Genomic DNA, 23,898 nt, shown 5'->3' on the forward strand with positions numbered 1-23,898 from the left:
TGAACTCGAATCGTTGTTGTAACGAAGGAGTTATGATCAAAAGAAATTCAGTGGCATAACCATAAATATTGCGAAGTTTAATAGTTTTAAACCTTATGCATTTGGGGAACAATCGACTTTGGGAGGTGTTTTCTCTCAATTCCGACCCCGATTTGAGCAAGACTAGTTTCGTTAAACCACCACACTTCCCTCTTCCAGCCCCACCTTTTGCTGCCCGATCCACCGCCGTGGTAGCGAAACAGCTAATAAACAAACGGTGTTGGACAATTTTTCTTAAACTTTCGCGGCTCGTTTTCCGTCATCCGCCACCATTTTCGATGATCCAGATATGAAAACTCATCTATTTCTCGAGCTCTAGCTGCTGGTTAGATAGGATTTCAGAAATTTCTAGCGTAGATAACTCGATCTTGGATCCAAAGTTTAGCCAAATTTCAAGTTGAGATTCCGGCCACTTCCGGCCAGTTTTTGGGGTAGGTCCAAGAACAAAAGTGGCTCCAAATAGGGTGTTATACCTAGGGTAAGAGTCTTGAGCCGTGGTTTAGAGTTTTTCAAGGGGAGTGTTATCGCTTTAGGCATCCACGCTCTGCCGGCGTGTGGCGGCACGTGGGCAGCAGGGTGGGGACTAAAGTCAGCCCTAGAATAATCTCCTAATCCTCACGAGCATGTAGGATTTCACGAATCATAATTCGGATAACGTTTGAACCCCGAACGGATCTCGCATATTGTGTGATTTCGGGTTCAATAGTTTCGAACCGTTGATCGCAATCAAATTCAATTATGTTGATCTAGGTAATTCCGGATCGTATAGCAGTTGACGGATCGTAAACGGAGTCTCGGATACTTCAGAAATGTCAGCCATAGAGTGAGGTTTATAGTAAAACAAACCAATTACAGAAGAAAGAATTACGTGTGGCTTGATCCTCGATGAGTGCGTGGCGACCTACGATTATCGTGGATCAGCCACGAGTTAGGGCTCAAGGTTTATGTTCTTGTTTTGGGCATTTTGGTCATTTACGACCCATGGTTACCAAGTGTCGATTTTAAGCAGTTCAACCTGAAATTCCAAAGTGAAAATTGGGTCAGGTCGTTTCACTTCACTTCCCATACCAAAACTCTATATAAATTAATCACCTCATATCTTATGTGAATAGTTGTTGTCATAGTAATGGGTGGAAACACCACAAGCCTTTTGCAATGGCTGCCACTAATCACGTGAATAGTAATAGTCCTTGCCTTGTCATTGCTCTTTGCCATGGCAAATGGGTGAAAGTGCTCTAAAGAACAGTGCTAATTTGATCCTCCTCCTACTTTTCCGTTATATTGCACATCCCAAAACATATCCTCATACTCAAAGTCATTTATTTTATATAAAAATATTTACTGATAATTTATGTCAAAGATTAACCAAATCAAAATTATTTAATCATTTAACTTTCATTAATTTACAAATACTTTGTTTCGATTAAGCACAAAAATGATCATGAATGTTAGAATGTGTATCAAGTCTTATGCAAAGTAACAAAAATAAGAGCAAGGGGTTTCTATCTCAACTAGTTAAGATTATTTATTTATCCATGCACCCGAGGTATTAGGTTCGATTTTTTTCCCTAATATCGCTTTTATAAATTTTAAAATATAAAGATTAGATGCCCAAACCCAATTAGGTACGGAGTCGGTTGAGCTGGGCTTGCCCAGCTGAAAATTTGATATATTTGCAAACAGCCCAGATAAGCTTTAGCCTTGGTACGGCCCGTTTTCAATTGCATATGTATTGGCATCCACCAGCCATACCCAACTACCCGACTTGCAAGCCCAATTTCATTCGGCGGCTGAATTATACAGCAAACCGAACGAGGGAGTCGGGGGCGAAGACTGACGAGTGTCTGTTACACAGTTGCAGTGCTCTGAGAGACTGAGAGTGGTGACGATGAAGTTGGCATTCTTAGGTTGCTGGATATTGCTACTGGCATCAATCTTAGCCGTTGATTCTAAATCGGACGGGTTGGGTGAATGGCATATCCTCACAAAGCAAAATTTCTCTTCTCAGATCCGTCTCCACCCTCACATCCTCCTCGTTGTAACTCTTCCATGTAATCTCTCTCTCTCTCAGATCCTAATTCCCAATATTATCATAAATTCTTAATTTCTACTGATTAATTAATTATTTTGAGTTAAACTTGAATTCTGTGCAGGGTCGGGCGAGTCTCGGTCGTTCATGAAAGACGTAGCTCGCTTGGTCACCGATAGACCAGAAGAGTTCAGCCCTCTGAAATTGATGCTTATACACAGAAACACGGAGAAGTTGTTAGTGGAAGCCATTGGTGCTACCACAGACGCAGAGGAAACAACAGTTTTGTACTATCACCATTCTGTGTCATACAAGTATCGAGGAAGGCTTCGAGCACAAAATGTATTGTCTTCAATACGTCCGTACGTGTCGATTGAACCCGAAGAACTTCCCTTCATGTCCCTGACAACTCCGGAGGACTTGAAAGCGTTCCTTGATTCAACTGACAAAGCTTTGCTTCTCTTCGAGTTCTGCGAATGGAGCTCTAAATTGCTGGCCAAGCGGAAGATGAATGGAACTGATCGCAGTGGTTTTGGTGTGCAAGGTAAGGTTTAAAACCAGCTTTCTTTATATAGTATTTTCGTAAATATAGAAATGACCATGAGAAGCATTACCTCTTAGATTTTAGAGCAGCAGCAAAGCATTATTTGAAGTTTGCAGTACAAATTATCCAAATAGAAGCTATAATCAATATGGAATGTCGTTGTAGCTTTTGTGTGAGTTTTCATGGTTATTTTGTTCTCCATTGATGTTGATAACAACATTCCTTTGCAGGGGATCCTATTAGATTGAACTTCAGTGTGGAGGCGAATAGATCACCAGCACACTTGGGGAAGAATAACCAGAAGGTCGCGGGTAGTTTCTAATTGCCAGTGTTGTGATACTAATTTACGAAATGAAAATTAGGAGCAAAAGTTTAGTGATGTATTTGCTGCTGTTTTCTTTTTGGGGAAAAAACAGGGCATGGAAACTGCAAATATGAAGTGTGGCGTTGATTATGGGCTTGGTGGAGTTCCTTGGCTTGGGGGCTTCAGCTCAGTAAATGACAGCGCTTCTTTGGAGGGGTCGGAGAAAATGAGCCCTGAAGTTGCATCATTCTGTACACGTAAAGAGTATCAGCTGTTTGACTCTTTCTTCTCGAAGTTCATGACTGTTGCACGAGAGTTCTTCCTGCCTCCTGAAAGGCATAAATTTGGTCTGGTCTCAGAGAGATTGATGCTCTCAAATCTTGGGATTGAAGATTCTGGTTCATGGTTGGCAGTGCTCTTACTTTTCTGGATGCCCCAGTTGTTCAAAGATTATTAAAAAAGAGGATGACCTCAAGAATGCTTTACAAATGGATAATTTGGTTGTTACACAGGTGAGTTATCTATTCTTCCCTTTATACCTCACCCTTTGTTGTTATAATCTTTGCCTTATTTGTTTCCTATTCCTGTAGTATTACTTCCAGTTTATATTTCCTTGCATACTAAGGGATTAAAACAGACTGTGTAGATACATAGTATCTCTTCTTGTATGCTTACTTCCTTTTTCTCTGTGCTAAACTAGTTATCTTATAATTTAATACGCATAATTGATCCATAATATTGTGTAGCTGGAAGGTGATGGCAACACTTTGGAGCCTGCTTTTCCTGCTAACCAACCATCAGTGCTTCTATTTGTGGATAGATCATCTGAATTGTCAGAGACTAGAATAAAATGTAAGGAAGCTCTTGATGCTTTTCGAGAGCTGGCACTGCACTATCTTGTTTCACAACAATTTGATGCGCAACATGAAGACAAGTCTGAGATATCCAAGGTGGAGGATTATCAAGCATTAAGGAGTAAATCTGGACATCCTAAGCTGAAATTATCTCAGGCAGCTCAGATGATCAAACTAAAAGACAAAATGTCTAATTTCATGATTGTAAATGAGGGAAAACAGGTCACTTTGGATAAGATATCTTTGGATCTACAGGGCAGTTCCTTGAAGGAGATCTTGGATATCGTACTTAAGCAAAAGAAGAAAGCTAAATTAAGCTCACTTGCAAAGGAGTTAGGTTTCCAACTTTTATCAGATGATATGGACATCAAGTTAGTGAATACATTGCCTGTACAGACAGAAGTTCAGTCTGATCAACGTAAACAAGAGCTATCTAAGGAAGCCACTATTGCAAGTAGTGTTGACTCAGACAAGGATCAATTTCCACAGGGGACTAGCATATCTGCCGAAATCTCTTTTCAAAATGATGAAGAGAAAACAGCATCTGTTGATACAAGTAAGCAGTTCTTATCTGTAGATAGTGAGAAAAATCTTGCAGATCATAAACTTGATACTGCTGAAGATTTAAAGGTAGAAGAAGAAATCTCTTCACAGGTAGATAAGTCAGGGGAGCAACAGCTTCACTTTCAAGGTTTCAAGGGTTCTTTTTTCTTTTCTGACGGTAATGATCGATTACTTCATGCTCTGACTGGTGGGTCAAAAGTTCCAGCTTTGGTGATAGTTGATCCGATTGCTGCGCAGCATCATGTATTGTCAGAGGAGACAAATCTCAGCTATTCTTCACTGGCTGATTTTCTTGCTGAGTTTGTTAATGGAAGTCTTCTTCCATATCAACAGTCTGAATCTGTTCTTCATAGATCTAGGGAGGCCACTCAACCACCATTTGTTAATCTGGATTTTCATCAGGTGGATACTATCCCTCAAGTGACAAGTCGTACTTTCTCTGAGCTGGTTATTGGGTTTAATCAATCTGACACTGATGCTTGGAATAAGGATGTCTTGGTCCTTTTTAGCAATAGATGGTGTGGGTTTTGCCAGAGAATGGAATTGGTTGTTCGTGAAGTATACCGGGCTATGAAGGATTATGTTAAGATGCTGAAAAGTGGATCAAAGAATGAGAAAACAATGTTTCACGATGGTAAGTACTTTTTGTCAGTGATAGGTGCTCAGTAAAGTGTTTGTTCTCTTGGCCCTAGTTGTTATTCTCATCCCACGGGGTTCCTGTTAAGTATTAATTTGCATATCCTAATAATCTTATAAATATGGGCTCAAATGCTGTCCACTGTCGATTTACTTATTCTTTAGGGAGGAAATATTAAAAGATATCTAAGTGTTATTTTAGTGGGATTTTATATCTGTACAAAACTTATTTTCTATAATTATTCATTTTTTTTGTTCAAGAACATAAAATGGTAATTTCCATGTTTAATCATTTTTGGTCTTATAGTTCAAATATTCACATGAACAACTACATCTGACAGGTGACTTGAAGGATGAAATGCTGAAGCTTCCGTTTATATACTTGCTGGATTGCACATTGAATGATTGCAGTTTGATACTGAAATCAATGAATCAGGTGTGTCTTGTCTTGTGGAATGCCCAAAAATATCTCCTGGTATAAATTAAAAATATTGTAAATACGTGTCTATCTATTCTTCTCATCAACCTAGGTGGCTTTTAAAATTATATTTGTAATGTCATGTTTTCCATTGATGACATTTCTAAGTAGCTTATTGTTCTGTAAACTACTGAACAACAACAATTTTTTTGAATTGTTCTGAAATAGGAGGCAGTTTTGTCCTCTTTCTGATCATTTGGTTTTTTGTTGGAAAAAAAAACAGAGGGAAGTTTATCCTGCTCTGGTGCTCTTTCCAGCAGAAAAGAAGAATGTTCTCCCTTATGAAGGGGATATGGCGGTCACTGAAATTTTCAAGTTTATGGCTGATCATGGAAGTAACTCTCATCATCTTATCAGTGAGAAGGGTAATTCTATTTAATGTGTTACTAATGCCTATGGTTCATTAGGAAGAATCTTGTTTTGGGATTGGAAGAGTTGTAGTTTTTTTTTCTTTTCTTTGAAGGCGTGCAGTTCTGGTGGCATGAACTTCTTCCTTGCTCAAGTTGTCTGCTTGTTTGATGGTTTTGTAGGAATCTTATGGACTGTAGCTAAAAAGTGGGGAAGGAATCAAAATTTCTTTAAGGTCCAGTTATCTGATATTCATGAGGAAGGTCCTATTGAAAAGGACACACTTCATGAAGTACTATTAACAACGACGCATAAACAAGTCATTAGAGACGATCAGGCCAAGTCTCACACATCACAAGGTTTCAATGAAGCAGCCCTGCGTGTGGTGACCGGTTCCATTTTAGTTGCTACTGATAAACTTACTGTACATCCCTTTGATAAATCAGAGATTCTTATTGTCAAGGCAGATCAAGTTTCTGGATTTCAAGGTCTGATTATTAACAAGCATATCAGATGGGATGCTCTAAATGAATTGGAACAAGGGCTTGAGATGTTAGCAGAGGCCCCTCTGTCCTTTGGAGGACCACTTATAAAGGGTGGAATGCCTCTTGTGGCATTAACTCGAAGATTTGTCAAGACTGAATATCCGGAAGTCCTACAGGGTGTTTTCTTTCTCGATCAATTAGCAACAATTCAAAAAATCAAAGAGCTCAAGTCAGGAAATCAATCTGTCAGTGACTACTGGTTTTTCTTCGGGTATTCAAGTTGGGGATGGGACCAACTCTTCGATGAGATTGCTGAAGGAGCTTGGAATTTAAGTGATGATGGCCTGAAGCATTTAGATTGGCCATTGGGTTGACTATTTTTGATATTGACATGATAGAGCTTTTGGAGTATCGCATAGAATACAACACCATGTGATATGTTTGTAACTTTGTAATATCGGTAATATGGATTTTGCTTTGTTTTGTGCCGAAAATTGTAAATATTATCAGCATTTCTTATTCATTTCATTGCTAATTCGAGTTAAAGGCTTGGCTTGACTTGGATGTAACCCTCATGAGAATTTAATCGATCTTCTGTTTTTAAGTTTTGACTCGATACTCACTTTTTGTTTGGTGTGAATGCCGCCGTCGTTTAATTCGCAAGCTCCAACAGAATAAAATGCGGAAATTGTTTGAAAAAAACATTTTCAGCCCTTCTGGTACATCCAATATTGAGGTAAACGACCTTTTTATTTAATTTAATTTACTTTTTTACAACTTCTAAGGAAGGAAAATAATAACGTATAAGATATCTGTCAGTTCTTTTTTGTTTACAGATTTCGAATATTTTTAATGTTTTCAGGGACTACAAAGTAATAAACTATAAACAATTTGGGCTTGGCTTGGCTGGGGACAACATTTTTATTGACTTCTCCCTTATTTATTTTTCCATTTCTATCTGTATTTACGTTATACCTGACGTGTTTTGGCTATGACAATTCTACTGATAGAGATGCCGCAGTTGAATATATATATATATGTCTTAAAGGTACAACTTCAGTCAAACAAAGTGACCCAGAAAGATGATTGAATTGCATATATATATATATATATATATATATATATGGCACATGAGAGAGAGAGAGAGAGAGAGTTGAAGATGAGCAACAACAATGCAACCTCAGTGCCGGAAGCATATCCAATGAACGGTGGAGATGGCATTTACAGCTACACCAAAAACTCTTCTTACCAGGTTCTTTCAATTCTACCTACTTGGGTTAATTATGTGCGTCGTCTCTCTCATTTTTCCACTTCATCATGGTATTACAGCCCAGAAAACCAACTATGATCTTGTTATTGGTTTTAGATATCTTTTTCTCTCTTTCCTGTTTTTGTTTTGTAAAAATTGTGTCTTGCTCTCTTTTGACTTCTCCTTGGTTATATTAGTTCAAGTACATAGTTGTCAAGTTAAGGGAGGGGGCTTAATAATAACAGATATATACTTGAACTATTGTGCAGAGAGCAGCTGCAAATGTTGCAAAGACTCTAATTGATGAGGCAATAGCAGAGAAACTTGACATAGAAGATTTTTCTTCTGCTTCAAGCAATGCATTTCGCATAGCGGATTTGGGATGCTCAGTTGGACCAAACACTTTCGCTTGCGTCCAAAACATAATGGAAGCGGTGAAACAAAAGTACGGATCCCACATGCCTGACTTCCATGTGTTCTTTAATGACCACGCAGCCAATGATTTCAATACCCTGTTTGCCACTTTGCCTCCGGAAAGGCACTACTTTGCAGCTGGTGTGCCGGGGTCTTTCCATGGCCGGCTATTCCCCGAGGCCTCCATCCATTTCGCGCACTCTTCATATGCAACTCACTGGCTCTCTAAGCTACCAGAAGAAGTCACAAACAAGAACTCTCCGGCATGGAACAAGGGCAAGATTTACTATACAACTTCCCCTGACCAAGTATCTAATGCTTTCGCAGCCCAATTTCGTACGGACATGGCAATATTCTTGGAAGCTCGGGCTAAAGAGCTTGTGGCTGGTGGAATGATGGTGCTAATTATGCAAACCATCCCAGATGGGATCCATCAGTCTCGCATTCCAACTGGCATCATGTTTGATTTTCTGGGGTCTATTCTCATGGAGATTGCAAAGGAAGTAAGTTAATAACAAAACTCAGATTAACTCAGAAAGAGACTTATAGCTTATAGTTTTTTTTTTGGTTTTGTTTCTTGGGTTTTAATTTATAGGGTTTGATAAGTGAAGAAGAGGTGGACGCATTCAACATTCCAGTGTACACTACGACTCCAAATGAGATGGCAGAGCTGGTGGAAAGAAATGGAAGCTTTAGCATAGTGAAAATGGAGTCAACAAGCCCCTGGTTAAAAGTTGGTCACACAGTAAACAACACGCAGCAGAGACTGGCGAGGGAGCTAAGAGCTGGCATGGAGGGAGTTTTCAAAACTCATTTTGGAAGTGACATTGTTAATCAAGTGTTTGATAGGCTCAATGATAAAAGTGGCCAACTTATCAACCAACTAGAGTCCAGCCACAGACAAGGAACTCAGTTGTTTCTTGCTCTGAAACGCAAATGAAAGCAAAGATTCTCAGTTATAATATTTGTATTCAGATAAATATACTAGACCACAAATAAGGTTGTGCGCACCCGCACGCGGATACGTGTGATAACCATTTTTTCGGGGTTAATTTATACTTTTTGTTTGTAATATCACTTCTATGTGAGACTTGTATTTGATTATGCTTATGCCTATAAAATAACTAAATAACCAACTTAAGAGAGATGTCATGTGTTATGAAATGCTCAGATCGGTGCCGCATTTAGGAAACCTCTGTATTGTACTACCTACAATTGAGAAATCAATTATTTTGGGCCGTGATGATATCGCCCGACCCAAGTTTTAAAATCTGACCCAAAAAGGAAAAAGTTTCAAAATTTGAGTCCAAGTTGCTGATTGGGTGGTCTCCTGGTTGGGTTGTAATTTGGATCCAATCAAACTCACCCTATATGGACAAGAAGATGATGAAAGTTCCATCTTCCCAATTTGTCTTGGAAACTCTGTCGATGAAGAAGACCTTGCAGAATTGGGATACTCTTCAACTGCAATGACATGACATCACTAATCTCTGAATCCTTTGAAGTTGCTCCAAAGGCAACTCCAATTATGGCTGACTTGCCCAAGGTACCCTCGTTTTCTGTTTGCTATCATTGGCTGTTGGCTTCTTGTTATGTTTTCTCGATTGTTTTATGGGCGGGCGTAGGTGGTGTTTAAACGTTTGGGTTTTATGTAATCTTGTTGTTCTTGTTTTTGGTTTTGTTCCAGTTCATCAGGGAAGATCGTGTGTGAAACTGAGTCAGAATTAATGTAATAATCTGATAATAGACCAAGCCCAATTGCTTGCGTGGTTTATGTTGCATTCTTCTGTAGCTGTTCTTCATGTTTATCTCTTAACTTTTATTGACCGAGTACAATTGCTTACCTACCTGGGTTACGTTCGATTGCTTTCTCTTCTTTTTAATTTGTTTATTTTTTGTTTGGGCTCTTTTACCTTTGTCAATTTTTTTTTTAAATGTACTTTTATCAGTTAATGTTTAATATTCATATTGCAAGTAATAAATTCTGTTAGATTATTTGGTTTTCAATAAAACTAGCATCCTAAGGATACATTTGGATATCAGATTACAAATATATTGATAAAGAGCTGGAACATGCACTTTTAATATTTTACCTGCTTTAAACACCTGTGATGGATCTTACCACTGCCTTATTTTGTGATAACCAAGCCTTTATTATATCACATTGATTACATTATTATTTCCACAAGGATGTATCAAATAAAGTTCCTATTCTATGTCCGCAAATTTTGTGTAGTTTCTTTTGTTGCTTACTGGAGGGTTACATGTAGGAGCATTTTATAGCATCCGTCACGGAGGACTATGATGTCACGTGTTGGGGTTGTGGACTGCACCTCCTTCTTCCATCACATGCTCCAGTTTTCAAATGTGGTTGGTGTGGAGCTTTAACAAATCAGAATGCAGGGAAACGAGAATGCAAGTACTTTTGGTTGAGACGCTTGCGGGATCGGTGCTTTGTCTGCATTCTCCTCATGTTTATGCTCTTTGTGATATGTATGTAGTTGTAGCTCTTATAGTTGTATTAGAATCTTTCTCCATTTTGCTTATTTTTTGCTTGTGTAGGTATTGACATATTTTTTGTCCATAATCAGGCATAGGCATCATAGTTTCACTTTCCATATTATCTTCTGTAGGCAAAATTTTAATTGATATATGAAAAATGGTTAAATTTTTTCCACAAAATACGATGAAGAAGGTGTACATTAACTTCAAAAAGTGAAGGTGGAAATGAGGAGTTGATGCAAATGTTGAAATTGCAGGTGGTGGAGTGTGGGCAGCATTCCCTGTTCTTTTCTCTATCAGCTATTTCCATGGAATTTTTCACTCCATCATTGCCTTCATCTTGTCTGTAACTACTGTTTATACATTCAGTTCTGCTTCGTTTGCATGTGCTGGAACACCCCCATGCGTAGTGTGGGGTAGCTATCCAGCTGTGGGGAAAGGTGCCCTTGAGAATTATACCTTCTGTCAGCTCTGCTCAAAGCCAAAGTCACCTAGAAGTCATCATTGCCGATCCTGTGGAATGTGTATTTTGGACATGGATCATCACTGCCCATTTGTAAGTGTTGACATCTTCTTCTCAATGCATAAATATGTCGTAATAGACAATTTTTTTTACAGAATATCTTGCTGTCTATTGTAAATGCATTAGCCGTTAATTACCTAAGTTCTAACCATTTGATAATTCTTGGTAGCTTGGGGAAGCAAGTCGAAAGTGAAGCTCAATGGAAAAAGAAAATTTCAACTGGAAGCTGTGGTTTTTGTTTTTATTTGCTGTAGATTTTCAGTATGAAGGCTTAAGATACTGAGGATAGAATGTTAAGAACAATTATATATGCTATTGAAGAAAATAAAACAGTAACAAGAGGTAAAGAAGAAAGTAATTTTGCGGAGTTTTGAGTCATCCATCTCCTTGTGACTTTTTTGAACTCCTAGAGGGCTTCTGGATATAGACCTAATGCCACCAGTTACAGGAGAGTGGAAATATAAATTTCCAATCACCATTAAAGCTAGGAAAACTAGTGACATCAGTGGCTTTGATGAACAATATGTTACTCAGAGGTAAAACACCTACTTCTGCAGGGATTAAAGAATCTATGAGTTAATGGAAATTCCAAGGTAGCTTGATAAAAACAATGTTTCACAATTTTGTTATGCTCATATGGAAACTTTGTTTGAAGTTGAAATTTAGTTCCGCTAAATTAGGACCCTTGTTGAAATTTAATTCTTAGAGTTTGTTTAACTATGGATACATTAATGTTTATAAAATGAAATCCTTGTTGCAAGAAATAAATATGTAAAAGGAAAAGGTTTTATTGTAGATTCTGACAAATTTGTTCCTTGTTTTTCCTTTTTCTTTTTTGGGTATCTAAAAGTCCATCAGTATATGTGCATACCTGCTGTGTGTCTACAAAGTATGGTTTGGATTTTGAGCTCATGACTTGCATTCTAACATTAATGAATTGTTGCTGCATAATTTTGATGCAGATTGGGAATTGTGTTGGTGCAGCTAACCACCGACACTTCATTGCCTTACTCATTTCAGTTGTCACCAGTACATTCTATATTTCTATCATGACTGTGTATGTATGTTGGCATATCTGGCCATCCATAACATATGAACCCTTCGACCACTCATATGGGTTTGGCAGTGATTTTGCTCTGAGAGCTATCCGTGAGATTGTATATGGTTTGCTAAAATCTGTAGTGCTTTTATCCCCCAGAGGGCTTGTTTTGGTGTATCTGTTTGTTTCAAGTGTTTCATTGGGGATAGGGTTGAGCATACTTCTGTGGCAGCAACTCTGTTTTATTTACGAGGGAAAGACCTACTTGAATCATTTAAACGATGGAGTTGGAGAGAAGGATTGCCAAAACCTTGTGCAGTTCTTTGGATGCCCGTATTCTTTCTCAATATATTTGCCCCACTGCTCTCTCTCAAGATTTTTGCCAAGTTTCCGAAAGAAGACACAGAGACACAAGAAGTAGAAGTAGCATGTAAAGGATAATGAGGTCTATTATTTCTTTCCTCTTCCTTTCATTTATTTCTTACATATTCTTTTTTAGGAAAGCTTGATTGAACTATCATAGTAAGCAAAAATTTTGGGGCAGGGTGGTCGTATACGCCTTTCTATCGTAGCTACCCATCATGTAAGAGGTGATTGTAAGGGGGGAGCCCTGCCCCCTACCACGAAACTTTCTCCGTACTAGTATGGTGGTTGCGACCATTGCGATTTCAATGAATTTTATTTTTCCTCTGATAATTCGATTAAGCATTTACCTTATTTGCTTGCTAACAGTGAAATCTCATGACTGCATTCTACAACCGTTTTTATAACCCTGTTACAAGTGCACTGAGGAGATTTCCCTATAAAACATGAATGAGTTTTCTCAAATATGAGAATACTAGATTCTAGTATTTTCTTTACGTTTGAATTTAATAATCGGGGAATAACTGATGTGATGGGTAACTACAAGAGAATAATAGCAAAGGAAGTTTCCAAATTATATATAAAGAAATAAGAGAATTAAAGATTAGATACTAAAACAATCCATGCGAACACAGTCGATATTACAACTGCATTACAAGTTTCATTTCAATATTCATTCCATACAGTTTCTCGAACTCCACTGGACTGGTCTGGTATTTTTTTAATTATTTATTTTCTTCTGAAATTCATAAAACTATAATTTAACTGAGAAGAGCCGTTGCCGGTCACATGTTTAAAAGTGGACTTCCCCACCTCTCGTTCAAAGGATAACGCTTCGTTCATTCGTACTTCAATTTCTCCGACCGCACTCTATGGCTACCTGTTCTTATCTTCTCAACCATGTCCAGATTAAAGGTACCAATTTAATGAAATGGTTTTGTTTCTTTTGGTTAGGCCCTAGGGAGAAGACTTTCATTTCATGGTTTCCAATTTGTTCTAGGATGGCTATGGCCCTCGAGGATGAGGATACCCAAGCATACAAATCCCACTGTCACTGTAAGTTCCCAGCTCTGTTTCTCCATTCTCATCCTCGTTTTTACAGGGTTTGTTGTAAGATGCCTGTTCCTATATGTTGAATGTCTTGTAATCTGAACTTCCCAAAACTTTTCAGGAAAGCTTCAAGACAACCAGTAAAAGCCATCCAAAGCAAGGGCTCCTAATTGCACAATGTTCCTTATGTTTGGTCCAAGTTGGAGCTTCTCCTCCTAGCATTGCATTATCACCATTATACTTACCTCCTTCAGGGGAGCCATCGCATATTACGGATGCAGTTTCCAGCATTCTTGGAATTGGTATGCCAGACACATCACATAATCTCTCAAATTTAATGCACAAGCTGGTTCTGGCAGATTTGGACCCTGCTACAGCAAAGCTTGCTATTGGATTTCTAGGCCCTTTTTTCTCGCTATTTTCTTTTCTGTTTATCATAAGAATAGTCATGTCCTGGTACCCCAAAATTCCAGTGGGGAAGTTCCCTTATGTTGTAGCTTATGCCCCTACAGAGCCACTTCTCATCCCAACCCGGAAGTTGATACCGCCTTTAGGCGGTGTGGATGTAACCCCTGTGGTCTGGTTTGGATTGATTAGCTTCCTGAATGAGATATTAGTTGGTCCGCAAGGGCTGCTTGTGCTTCTCTCTCAGCAGGTTAATACCTAACATACTTAGCTGAACAACATGCTGCTGATGCAGGTAGTAGTATATGTATCGTTACTTATGTTTGACAATGATCCTTGATGGATTTAAACACGTTTAGAATTTGCATGATTTTGTTATATACATGACTATTTTTGGGTCGTTCGAAGCGGAAAAAGTTGGAAGGTTTGGATCATAAAACAAAAGGAAGTGGTGCTGACAGCAAAATTATATCACAATCCGAGAACTGTAAACGAAAATGGTGCTCCAGAAAAAATTCTAATCAGGAAAAGTTAACAAATCCTAGCAGGGTCCAAAGTAGCCTACATCTGTTTGCCGTCGACCTTGATCAAGATCTTTATATAGGCAAAACTGCTATTACCACCCTCTCTCTCCTATATCTTAATAAGCTTCTACTAGTTATCTCGAGTAACTAAGACAAATGTGACAAATGTAATAAGTGCAAATCCAAGAAACGAACTTCATCTTTATTAGGTACAAGCTACTGAACCATATTTTACGTTTCAATTCAGAAAAAGTACAACCCAAAATCTCAAATATCTGGAGAGCAGTTAACCCAAGTTGTGGAGAAACCCATCACCACGTAGCACCATTCTTAATTATCCGAAAACCTCATCCCCAAAAACAAGAGAGCGGTTCTAGTTTAGATGTCTGCTGCAAGGAAGTTCGCTGACAAAGATACCTGGAAAAAAGATGGCAGTTAAAAATGAGGGGCGAGGGAGGAGGAAGGGATTGATTTAGTGATCCAACAAATACCTTCTCTCCTGGTTTGAATGGAGGAAGACCTTTAAAAGGACATGTAGCGCATCGAAAAGCATCACCTAGTCCACACTGTAAAATGCAACTTTCAGAGCAAAATAAACAAAACAGAACAAACAGCAAACACACTTTAAAAAGCATATTGATAAGCAAACTATAGGACATACACTGCCACATTGGGACTTGAAATTGTCCAAATCTACTGTTGAGCCTAACTTCTCCACTTTCTGCTCTTCTTCAGCCCTCCCACAAGTGCAATTTTTACAAGCTTTCCTTGTGCTTCCAACTTCACAATCACCAGCTGCACAAGTACATTGCTCAGTGCATGGTTACAAAAATCACAAACATTGCAGTTAACCCCGAAAGAATCTCACAAAGTCGACAAACATACAATTTAGAACCAGGATGCCTTACCTAGAAGCGGCTGGGGTTTCTTTAAGTCCTCCTCTGTTAATAGACTATCCTCATCAATCAGATCTGAATCATCATTGATCTGAACTTTTGGTAAACTTTTGGTGGTCTTTTTTAAGGCAAAGGATGAACCAATCTTCCAGGAAGGTTTTTTAGCCTTGACCTACAGAAAGAGAAGAGAAAAAAATTAAAGCTCAGCTGAATAATCTACAGCTATCACAGAGCATATCCAATGATATACAAACATCATACAAATTACAGAATTTATCAACAAAAAAATCCATCCACAAAGTATATCCAGTGATAAAGTTATCATGAACGAATAGATTCTTTTCTTTTATGTAGACCAAAAAAAAAAAGATTCTGAAAAAATGCTAGAGTAACTAACAAAATCAGAGAAGCTATTGGATATGTTCATCAGATCCGTTATCAACCAACAATGAGAGAACACTTTTAGATGGTATGTTCATGTGCTCCATAAAAATAAATAAAAATAAAAATAAAAATTTAAGTGCACCAGTACAAACAACTTGGATGCATCTAAAATAAAGGAAGATTGATGAGATGGATAAAAGGGATTGTGAACGGCATGACTGCAAGACATTTAATAGAGAATATAACCCTAGATTGGATTGAAGTACACAAGAAATGTAGGATCCCAATTAGATCCCGATAAGGTTCCATGTAGCCAAGCCCAAACAGTTAGTATTAAGTCTGAGATGAGTTGAATTCAGATTCATGTTATAAATTTAACATGCAAAGAGGAGAGAAGTAAAATTACAACATGATGCCAAAGGATACTAGTAACAATGAAACTTACCCCAAAGGACAACTCAGATGGTAAATTTGATTTCCCTTGAAGAGCTTGTGCTTCTAGGAAACCAGACAATAGTAACTTGCGCTCAATAACAGAGGTGGTCTGCAAGAAAACCGAAGTAAGATTTCTCACTTCAAACTGAATCCATAATGTGACAATGTGAACATGAATTACCTTATCACTTTCCCCTGTGGAAGAATCAGAAGTCTTGTAAATTAGGACTGATCCACCAGGCTTCAAGACCCTTGAGATTTCCCCTAACAACTGCTCACTTGGAAATTCAATCGATTTACAAAGAGTAAAAACAACGTCCACAGAGGAAGACCCCAGGGGCAGCTGACCTGTCATAAGTCAAAACAACATCAAATGAACACTACTATATGGCCAAGAGAATTGCAACAAAGAAAAAACATGACTACTACATGGCTATAAGTTAAATGGTCATTCAATTGGATACCTATTACCCAACTTATAACAGATATAAACAAATTTGTAGGTTACATTGTTTAGGGGGGAACAATAAACGAAATGCTACTACATTAAAGAACAAAGAGGAATAAGAAACTTACTTAAAGAAGACACTTCGGTCATAATTTGAGGTTCACACTTATCAGTAGCTCCATTCCCAAGCTCCTTCAATGCATCAAAAACAAGACTTACAGGAAGAACCGCATCATCTGTAAATGCCACCACAGAAGCCTGCAGACAACAAGTCAATAAGTTTTAGTGGGCTACTTCCTAATTAACCCAACAAATCAACTACAATGATGACAAGAAAAAAAAAACACTAATGAGTATTAAACTTCAGGTATGCATACAATACAAGTGAAAGACAAAAAAATCTAATAAGTATTTAATAAAGTCAGGGTCTTCATATCATAAAATTGGAAAAAAGAGAGAGACAAGAAAGCGGAAATTAAGTGTAAAATGAGTCAAACAGATCGCTAAGAATCTAAGCTTAAAGTACTCACTTTGTCATCCAAGAGTGAAAACATTCAACATTCAACTTTCATCTTATATTTAACTTTCAGTTTTCTCAGCAACCAACCAGCAACGAATCATAGAAACAAGTTTGCAATAATTGAAAAGCGAAAACACAGACCGATTGTAATAAGATCTAATCAATTTGAGCGACAAAATCAATCCACAGTCACGAGAACGGAAAGGAAAGAGAAAATTGAAGTCGGACTCACCATGAAGTCGAAGGTGGAACAGAATTTCAAGCCCTAAAAGCCAAAACGATGAGTATTGATTCTTCCTCTACAGGCAAAGCAACAATGTCTTGTGCTTTTATTTGTGCGCTGCCTGCCGACTCTCTCTCTCTCGCGTTCTGCAATTGGTAATTTGCAAAGTCGCCACTAAGGATGCTGCGTGGGAAGAATAAGAGAGGTATTTAAATGAGAGAGCAATTTTGCTCACACCACCTGGAGCATCACCACCGCTTTTAAAGTCTAACACGTGTCTTACAAATTAACACCGGCTCTTCACGCTAAATCAATTTTATATTTTCGGGTCTAGTTATAAATTGTCGATACCATTATTTAGTAGGGAGTTTCACTAAAACACCCAAAATGAAGGTTGAAATTATAAAAAAACTCAAACACTATTTAAACATATAAACACACTTAAAATCATCATTATACACATACTCAAAACTCATTTATAAACACACCCAAAAAGTTGATTTTGGGGTTGGTTTTAGCTGTGTTTCTATGTTTAAATAGTGCTCGAATTTTTTTATAAATACATATCTAGGATTGAGTTTATTTATAAATTTGTATATTTAGTACGAACATGAACCCAGTTCAAGTCTATATAACACCATCAATGCCAACTAGGGTTTAGGAATTAGGGTTAGTTGTAGAATTCTATAGTAAGACACATGGCAGGATTGAAAGAGGTGGTGATGCTAGTGGGACACTTTTAGCCCAGGCCAAGGCTGGTTATAGCCCAAAATGGTCAAATAGGGCTTCTATTGAGGTGATTTAGGACCTAGGCCAGCTGGAGCTCAGCTCCATGGGGGCTATTTTGGCCCAAGCTCAAGCCTAGGCTGGAGGTGGAGCCCGCAAGACAGTTTTTTCGTTTTTGTTTTTGTTTCTTTGAAAAGGACTTTCTTGCCATTTCATATGTACACCTTTCTTTGCTGAGAAAATATTTACCGTTTTGATGAATGAATTGAAAATTACATATAATTCTAAAATGACGAAATTTTAATTTTCATTATTTTAATTTTTAGGCAATTGAATATAATTTTATAAATGACATTATAAAAATTGTGAAATAACGTATATTTTGATGGAAATTAAACTAGGCAATTTGATGCCCAAATTCTCTGATTTTTTCCTTACATCATTTAAGTTGATAAGGAAATTATCAATTTCTCATCTTAAATTTTCTACTTTTACCCTCCATTTGGATAAAAGAATTGAAAATTACATAAAATTCTAAAATAACAGAATTTAGATTCAATTATTTCAATTTCTGACAATTGAATATTTCAATATTTGGATTTATGTATGTCGAATTTTGTAAATGACGTAATTTTATTATTGAGACTATAAAAATTCTGAAATGACACCTATTTCAATGAAAATTAAACTCAAAAATTTGATACCCCAATTTCCACGATTTTTTATACATGCCATTTAATAAATGCTTAAATTGCCAAATAAGATAATTGTCAATTTCTTCTCTTAAATTCTCAACTTCTAACTAAATTCCGAGTTATTTTCCCACATCCAAACGGAGCCGCAGTGGCCTGAGTTTGCCTTCATGGCATTGAAATTGAATGAAACCAATGGTTAAATTCGATTCGAAAAATATGAGAAGAAAGACACAGAGACTTAACGTCAGACAAGTTATTAAATCCAAGGTCTCATAATCCAAAATGAAAAACAGTCGAATAAGATCTGCTACATCAACATTAAGTGAAGGCTGAAGCGGGGTTAAAGCAAAAGAAACTACCAGACCACTACAAATCAAGGGAGGAAAAGAAAAGCAAGAAATCCTAACAGAATCCGAAACTTGCAAAATCAATAGTCCAATGGCTCATCAACCTCAGCGGAAGGAGTCTCAAGGATGGCTTGCTCAGCTTCCTGCACCTCCTTCTCGGTCTTCCTTCCCTTCTTGGACTTGTAGTACACACTCATGAAAGTTCCCACAGCACCATACTTCCTCCTGCAGTACTCATAATGCCCTGCATCAAACATCCTCCAGAAGTTTTTCTCATCCAGCTCAGACACAGCATACTGCGGCTGGAACCCGTGATTTTCAATCAGCCAACTCTCCATCCTACGAACTGCTTCTGAACCATCAAAAACCTCACCCCTCAACACAGGGCCTGGTGCATAGTAGACCCCAACATCTGTGTACATCTGAGAGTAATGCGTGTCTCCCTGTCTGTGATGGTGCTCAAACCCCGGTTCAGTGTATATCATTGTCTTGATGGGACTCTTGTACATTCTGTGAGGACAGAGCCAAATGGGGTACACCTATACAGAATCAACAAACAACATGATTAACAAAATGGATTATAGAACAGGCTTTGATTACGCTCTACTTTGTTTGCTCGTCAAAATGTGAGTATAGAGTCAGAAACTAAGTTAAGAAAATCTTACCTCCATCTCATGGTGAACCCATTCTAAAGCATTCCCAACCTTGTAAAGAGGAACTAGCATGTCTTGAATGACGTGCATGTCATGGTAATAGTTTCTAATGGCTTCACCTTGAGTAGCCTTAAGCAGAGAAATCTTTGGGGGCATCATCCAGCCCAAAAAGAATCTAAACCACCACTGATCAGCAAATGGAAGGATAAGCTTTCCCTCCCAATAGATACTCCTAGTGTGCCTGTGGTAATATTCCCTTGTTGGGATATATTCCACAAACTCCCCTTTCTTCAGTGCTTTCTGCGCATGCTGGTAGAACCAGGGTTTAAACCACCACCCAACTTCATTAATCACATTCCCCTTCTTCTTGGCCTCTTCTTTTGATGCATATCTCCCTGTCATGCACACAGCTTCTGTTGGAGTGTATATCATGGTTTCAACAAAGTCTGGAACCTTCTCAGGGTTGTCCTGATCTCCATCTCTGGGAGCAAAAGAATCACTATATGCCTGTGCAATCTCTTGAAGATTGCCCACAACAGGTTTGTATGTCAGCCTCATGTATTCCTTTATCGGTATAAGCTTGATCTCGGCAGAGACTAGAAACCCCAATGTTCCCTGAGACCATGGAATAGCATAGAAAAGATCAGAGTACTCATTATCTTTGGTGGCTCTGACAACTCGACCATCTGCTAGAACTATCTCATAAGCCACAACAGTATCAGAGAACAGCCCATAGATGTGAGAGCTTCCTTCAATTCCATAGCCATTAATGAGGCCACCAACAGTAAGATCATCAAACTCTGCAACCACAGCAAGGGCAAGATTCAATGGAACTGTTACCCTAGTTATCTGCCCCATGTTGACTAATGGCTCAACTTTTGCAATCATTCTCTCTCTATCAATTTCAAGGACATTTCGGAAAGCAGACAAATCAACCTCAAAATGACGAGCTCGCTTGTAGTCAACATTTCGCATTCCAACAGCTATCCACGGCTTTCGTGCGGTGCAAACAAGACCATCCTTTGATGGGTTCCTTTCTTTGAGTCGTTTTACAACCTTCTGGACATTTTCGTCATGTTCCTTTTGACGCTTCTTGTAGGACTTCATCTCAGATCTTACATCCCCAAGGTATGTGAGAAAGTAAATGGTGAAGGAGATGGGGAGGACAACAAAGATAACAACAATCCATCGAAATTGAACTAGAAAGTCCACAACGGCCGTCTTCCTCTTTGGACGCAGAGGGGTTTCAAGATCAGACATTTTGGGAGTGAAGGTCTGCTGTACGACAAAAAAAATTAGTTAATAAACAACATTGTAACAGTTTTATTAACCTTTAGATTTTCATAGATAAACTTACGGGAAGAACCATATTAGCATTGGTCTGGAGACCAGGAAAAAAGAAAACTTGTCAAGCAAAGCACAATACAAAACAGAGTCTATAATCCCACATAATAATATGGTATTAAAGATCAGACCATCCTGTCCCAAAAATAGATTCAATAGAATGAATTAAAGCTCTCAGCCAGATGCTCAGATATCCTTCTTAAAAAATCTTTGACCATCTTGTTCAGAAAAAACATTTCAAAGAAAAAAGAAAAACTTTTGACAATAATCATTTGTACTCATCAAAAAATTAGGTCATCTATTTAGGGAATATAATACTTTATACGATACACTCTTCTGACCTTCAGTTACATACATGCTAAATATAGTCCTTTTTTGACGATTGCAGCAAACCCAAATTTCAATAGTGCAACATGGTGACTTCCATGGAGACCAAAACAGATCAAGGAAAAAAAAAGGTGACAAATCTACTATAACCGAAACATGCATGCAACAAAGATCTTGAACAGAACATTTCCATCTTCTACCAAAAATTCAATAGATCCAGAAACACCCTTCAGATTTAAGTTAGATACAAAAATAAAACATTATCCAACTTCTAGGAGATCCATATGTCAATAGAAACATTTCAGTGCTTTAACTGAGAAGTTGTTTTCATGGACCCGGTGGGTGTCAGAATATCAATTCTTTTCAGGGGAAAGTCACATGAAATGAGACTTTATCTTCTTCAGGTACAGAAAAATAGTAATTTGGTTGAAGAAACCGAAATAAGCCTTACTGAAGAACTAAAAGAAAGAGCCTTATTCTCAGCAAACTTTGAAGAAGAAGAGGTCTTTTAAAAATAAATAAATAAATAACATTTCAGACGGAAAAGATCTACTTCCCTCGTTTTTTTTTTTAAACGTTGCAGTCTCAGTCTCAAGACTCCGTTTCCCTCATTTTCTGAGGAACCAAACAGATCTCAGCAAACAAAAAAAAAAAAACACTCAACGGTCAGCCAAACAATAAAACTACTTTCACAAACAGTTGCAGAAGTTCGAACTGCAATCCGCGAAAAGTTGAACGACAACGAATCGGCTAAAATCTAGCACAGATCAAAACTCAAGAGAGAGAGAGAGAGAGAGAGAGAGAGTACCTGAAGCTTAGCTGAAGAGCTAATTGTAAGATGGGAACTGTAGAGGAACCAACATTTAAGGGACAGCCCCCACAGCCAGAGGTGTCTGCGAGTAAGTGACAAGTGAGAGTGAAAATGGCAGCGAGGAGTAATATATATTTATTTTGAACGTGTTTTAGTAATATATCAGAAGTATGTAGAAATAAAAAGAGACAAGGCAACATATATATATATATATATATATATTTTTTTTTTAAATGGACAGATCCAATCCAGTCCATCAAACGATATCCCACCAACCCAATAAGATTCGCTGGCAGTCACGTTTTGGAGTCCCTCCACACTCTCTGGCTCGGCAATCAGTCAGCCAGCCCACCACCATGTGCGGCTGTGCCCATGCCCCTAAACTTTTTGTCTTTTTTATTTTTCTATTTATCTCTCTCTATCTTTTTCCTTGGGGCGCGAACCTCTACCCACCTTTTAATTTGTGCTTACGTTTTCAATTATTCGAGTACTTTACAGCGAGTCATAGACTTACAATTAATGTATGAACCAAAAAACAAAAAAACTTACAATTAATGTTCACCAAAAAAGTAGTCGGATTGGATGTTTGACAATTGAGTGTGATTGATAAATAAAAAAACAGAATCTAATTTTCTCATAATAAAAAAAGAATGCTGCTATTTCCATTTCCGCCTACTTGTTTTATTTTCTCATCTACTTATAAATTTTAAAGGCTTATTTACTGTAGTACTACTTGAAACTTTGGTCAAATATCACTCTATTCTCCGAAAGTTAAAATGACTCACTTAACCACCTTGACTAAGGTTTGGTGTTCTAGTTTGCCCTCTACCGTTATCTCCATTAATAACTCAGTCAATTTTGATGATGTGACATGACTATTTTAGTCTTTTTATCACATGTGATGATATATCAAATATAGGTCCCACTTTTTTGCTTAAGTAGACTAAAATATTAATATAAATAAATAAATAGTGTAATTACTTGTTAATATATAAAAAATGAAAAATGAAACAAAATTAATATTAAAAAAATATCTTCTTCTTCATCTCTTTCTCTGTCGTCCCCTCCCCTTTCCCTAGCTTCACACTATCAGACTACAACCACCACTCATCCCAAAACCACTCTCACCACCACCACTCCAACCTTACCCAACATCACCACTCAACAACCAACCCTTACTACCCTCCCACAACACAACTTCTGAAGACACCCCCATCTTTCTCTCTGTTCCTCCTTCTCTCTTTCTCTCTTCCTTTCTCTTCTCTCAAGCCCAGCCCCAACATCCACATAATCACCCTACCCTGCCACGACCTCCCTTTCCTAGCCCCTTATTTTGAACTTGCCCCCTCTTTCCCAGCACAACCCATCAACCCAAACCCTTAGTCCACTCCTAAAAACATAGCCTTCATCAACGACGGCTCTGGATTTGGCGAACATTAATATATGAATGTGGGAACTTGATGTTCCTAGACTTGTTTGGAAATTTATTTGTTGGCCAAATACCAAAACATGTATTTACCAATATAGGTCAACTTGAATATTTCAATCTCTCTATTAACCATTTATAAGGACCACTGCCATAAAACTTCCCAAATCTTAAATGCCTCCATTAGTAGTGAACCACCTATAATAGGTATGGTGATTTAGATGGTAGGTTTTGATGTTTAGATATGTGGGTATGGTGGTTTATATGGTGGAGGGATATAGGAGATGGCAGTGGGGAGTAAGAGGGGTTGGTG

At 38.0% G+C, this 23,898-nt stretch overlaps 6 protein-coding genes across 7 annotated transcripts; 4 read left to right on the forward strand and 2 right to left on the reverse strand.

Moving 5' to 3' along the window:
• The first annotated feature begins 1,808 nt into the window (after nt 1-1,808).
• Nucleotides 1,809-6,885, forward strand: LOC103321060 (uncharacterized). The gene is given in 9 exon segments (XM_008222814.3): nt 1,809-2,090; nt 2,193-2,612; nt 2,843-2,916; nt 3,029-3,334; nt 3,336-3,428; nt 3,663-4,968; nt 5,312-5,406; nt 5,672-5,813; nt 5,979-6,885. Coding segments are annotated over 9 exon segments (3,276 nt in total). The 5' UTR covers nt 1,809-1,927; the 3' UTR covers nt 6,656-6,885.
• A 534-nt stretch (nt 6,886-7,419) lies between these two features.
• LOC103321059 (loganic acid O-methyltransferase-like) lies at nt 7,420-9,016 on the forward strand. The gene is made up of 3 exons (XM_008222813.3): nt 7,420-7,533; nt 7,800-8,447; nt 8,540-9,016. The coding sequence occupies exons 1-3, from the start codon at nt 7,441-7,443 to the stop codon at nt 8,882-8,884; spliced, it is 1,086 nt and encodes a 361-aa protein (XP_008221035.1). The 5' UTR covers nt 7,420-7,440; the 3' UTR covers nt 8,885-9,016.
• A 217-nt stretch (nt 9,017-9,233) lies between these two features.
• LOC103321058 (DHHC-type zinc finger family protein) lies at nt 9,234-12,704 on the forward strand. Its single transcript, XM_008222811.2, has 4 exons — nt 9,234-9,490; nt 10,215-10,437; nt 10,704-11,002; nt 11,932-12,704. The coding sequence occupies exons 1-4, from the start codon at nt 9,419-9,421 to the stop codon at nt 12,427-12,429; spliced, it is 1,092 nt and encodes a 363-aa protein (XP_008221033.1). The 5' UTR covers nt 9,234-9,418; the 3' UTR covers nt 12,430-12,704.
• A 354-nt stretch (nt 12,705-13,058) lies between these two features.
• CCB3 (cofactor assembly, complex C (B6F)) lies at nt 13,059-14,204 on the forward strand. Its single transcript, XM_008222810.3, has 3 exons — nt 13,059-13,286; nt 13,372-13,427; nt 13,543-14,204. The coding sequence occupies exons 1-3, from the start codon at nt 13,244-13,246 to the stop codon at nt 14,086-14,088; spliced, it is 645 nt and encodes a 214-aa protein (XP_008221032.2). The 5' UTR covers nt 13,059-13,243; the 3' UTR covers nt 14,089-14,204.
• Nucleotides 14,205-14,312: 108 nt separating this feature from the next.
• LOC103321056 (Cytokine-induced anti-apoptosis inhibitor 1, Fe-S biogenesi) lies at nt 14,313-17,502 on the reverse strand. Its single transcript, XM_008222809.3, has 8 exons — nt 17,266-17,502; nt 16,642-16,771; nt 16,247-16,413; nt 16,076-16,174; nt 15,259-15,418; nt 15,012-15,145; nt 14,842-14,916; nt 14,313-14,767 (listed from the first exon to the last, which is right to left on the reverse strand). The coding sequence occupies exons 1-8, from the start codon at nt 17,266-17,268 to the stop codon at nt 14,729-14,731; spliced, it is 807 nt and encodes a 268-aa protein (XP_008221031.1). The 5' UTR covers nt 17,269-17,502; the 3' UTR covers nt 14,313-14,728.
• Nucleotides 17,503-18,910: 1,408 nt separating this feature from the next.
• DWF1 (cell elongation protein / DWARF1 / DIMINUTO (DIM)) lies at nt 18,911-22,334 on the reverse strand. Of its 2 annotated transcripts, none has more exons than XM_008222807.3 (3): nt 22,157-22,334; nt 19,690-20,955; nt 18,911-19,563 (listed from the first exon to the last, which is right to left on the reverse strand). In XM_008222807.3, the coding sequence occupies exons 2-3, from the start codon at nt 20,935-20,937 to the stop codon at nt 19,105-19,107; spliced, it is 1,707 nt and encodes a 568-aa protein (XP_008221029.1). In that variant the 5' UTR covers nt 20,938-20,955; nt 22,157-22,334; the 3' UTR covers nt 18,911-19,104. The 2 variants fall into 2 exon arrangements, with proteins under 2 accessions (XP_008221029.1, XP_008221030.1); XM_008222808.2 differs by having other exon boundaries at nt 19,690-20,952; nt 22,157-22,330.
• Nucleotides 22,335-23,898: the final 1,564 nt, after the last annotated feature.

Source organism: Prunus mume, linkage group LG2 (genome assembly GCF_029339155.1).
Source record: "Prunus mume cultivar Tortuosa linkage group LG2, ASM2933915v1, whole genome shotgun sequence".
Lineage (NCBI taxonomy): Eukaryota > Viridiplantae > Streptophyta > Magnoliopsida > Rosales > Rosaceae > Prunus > Prunus mume.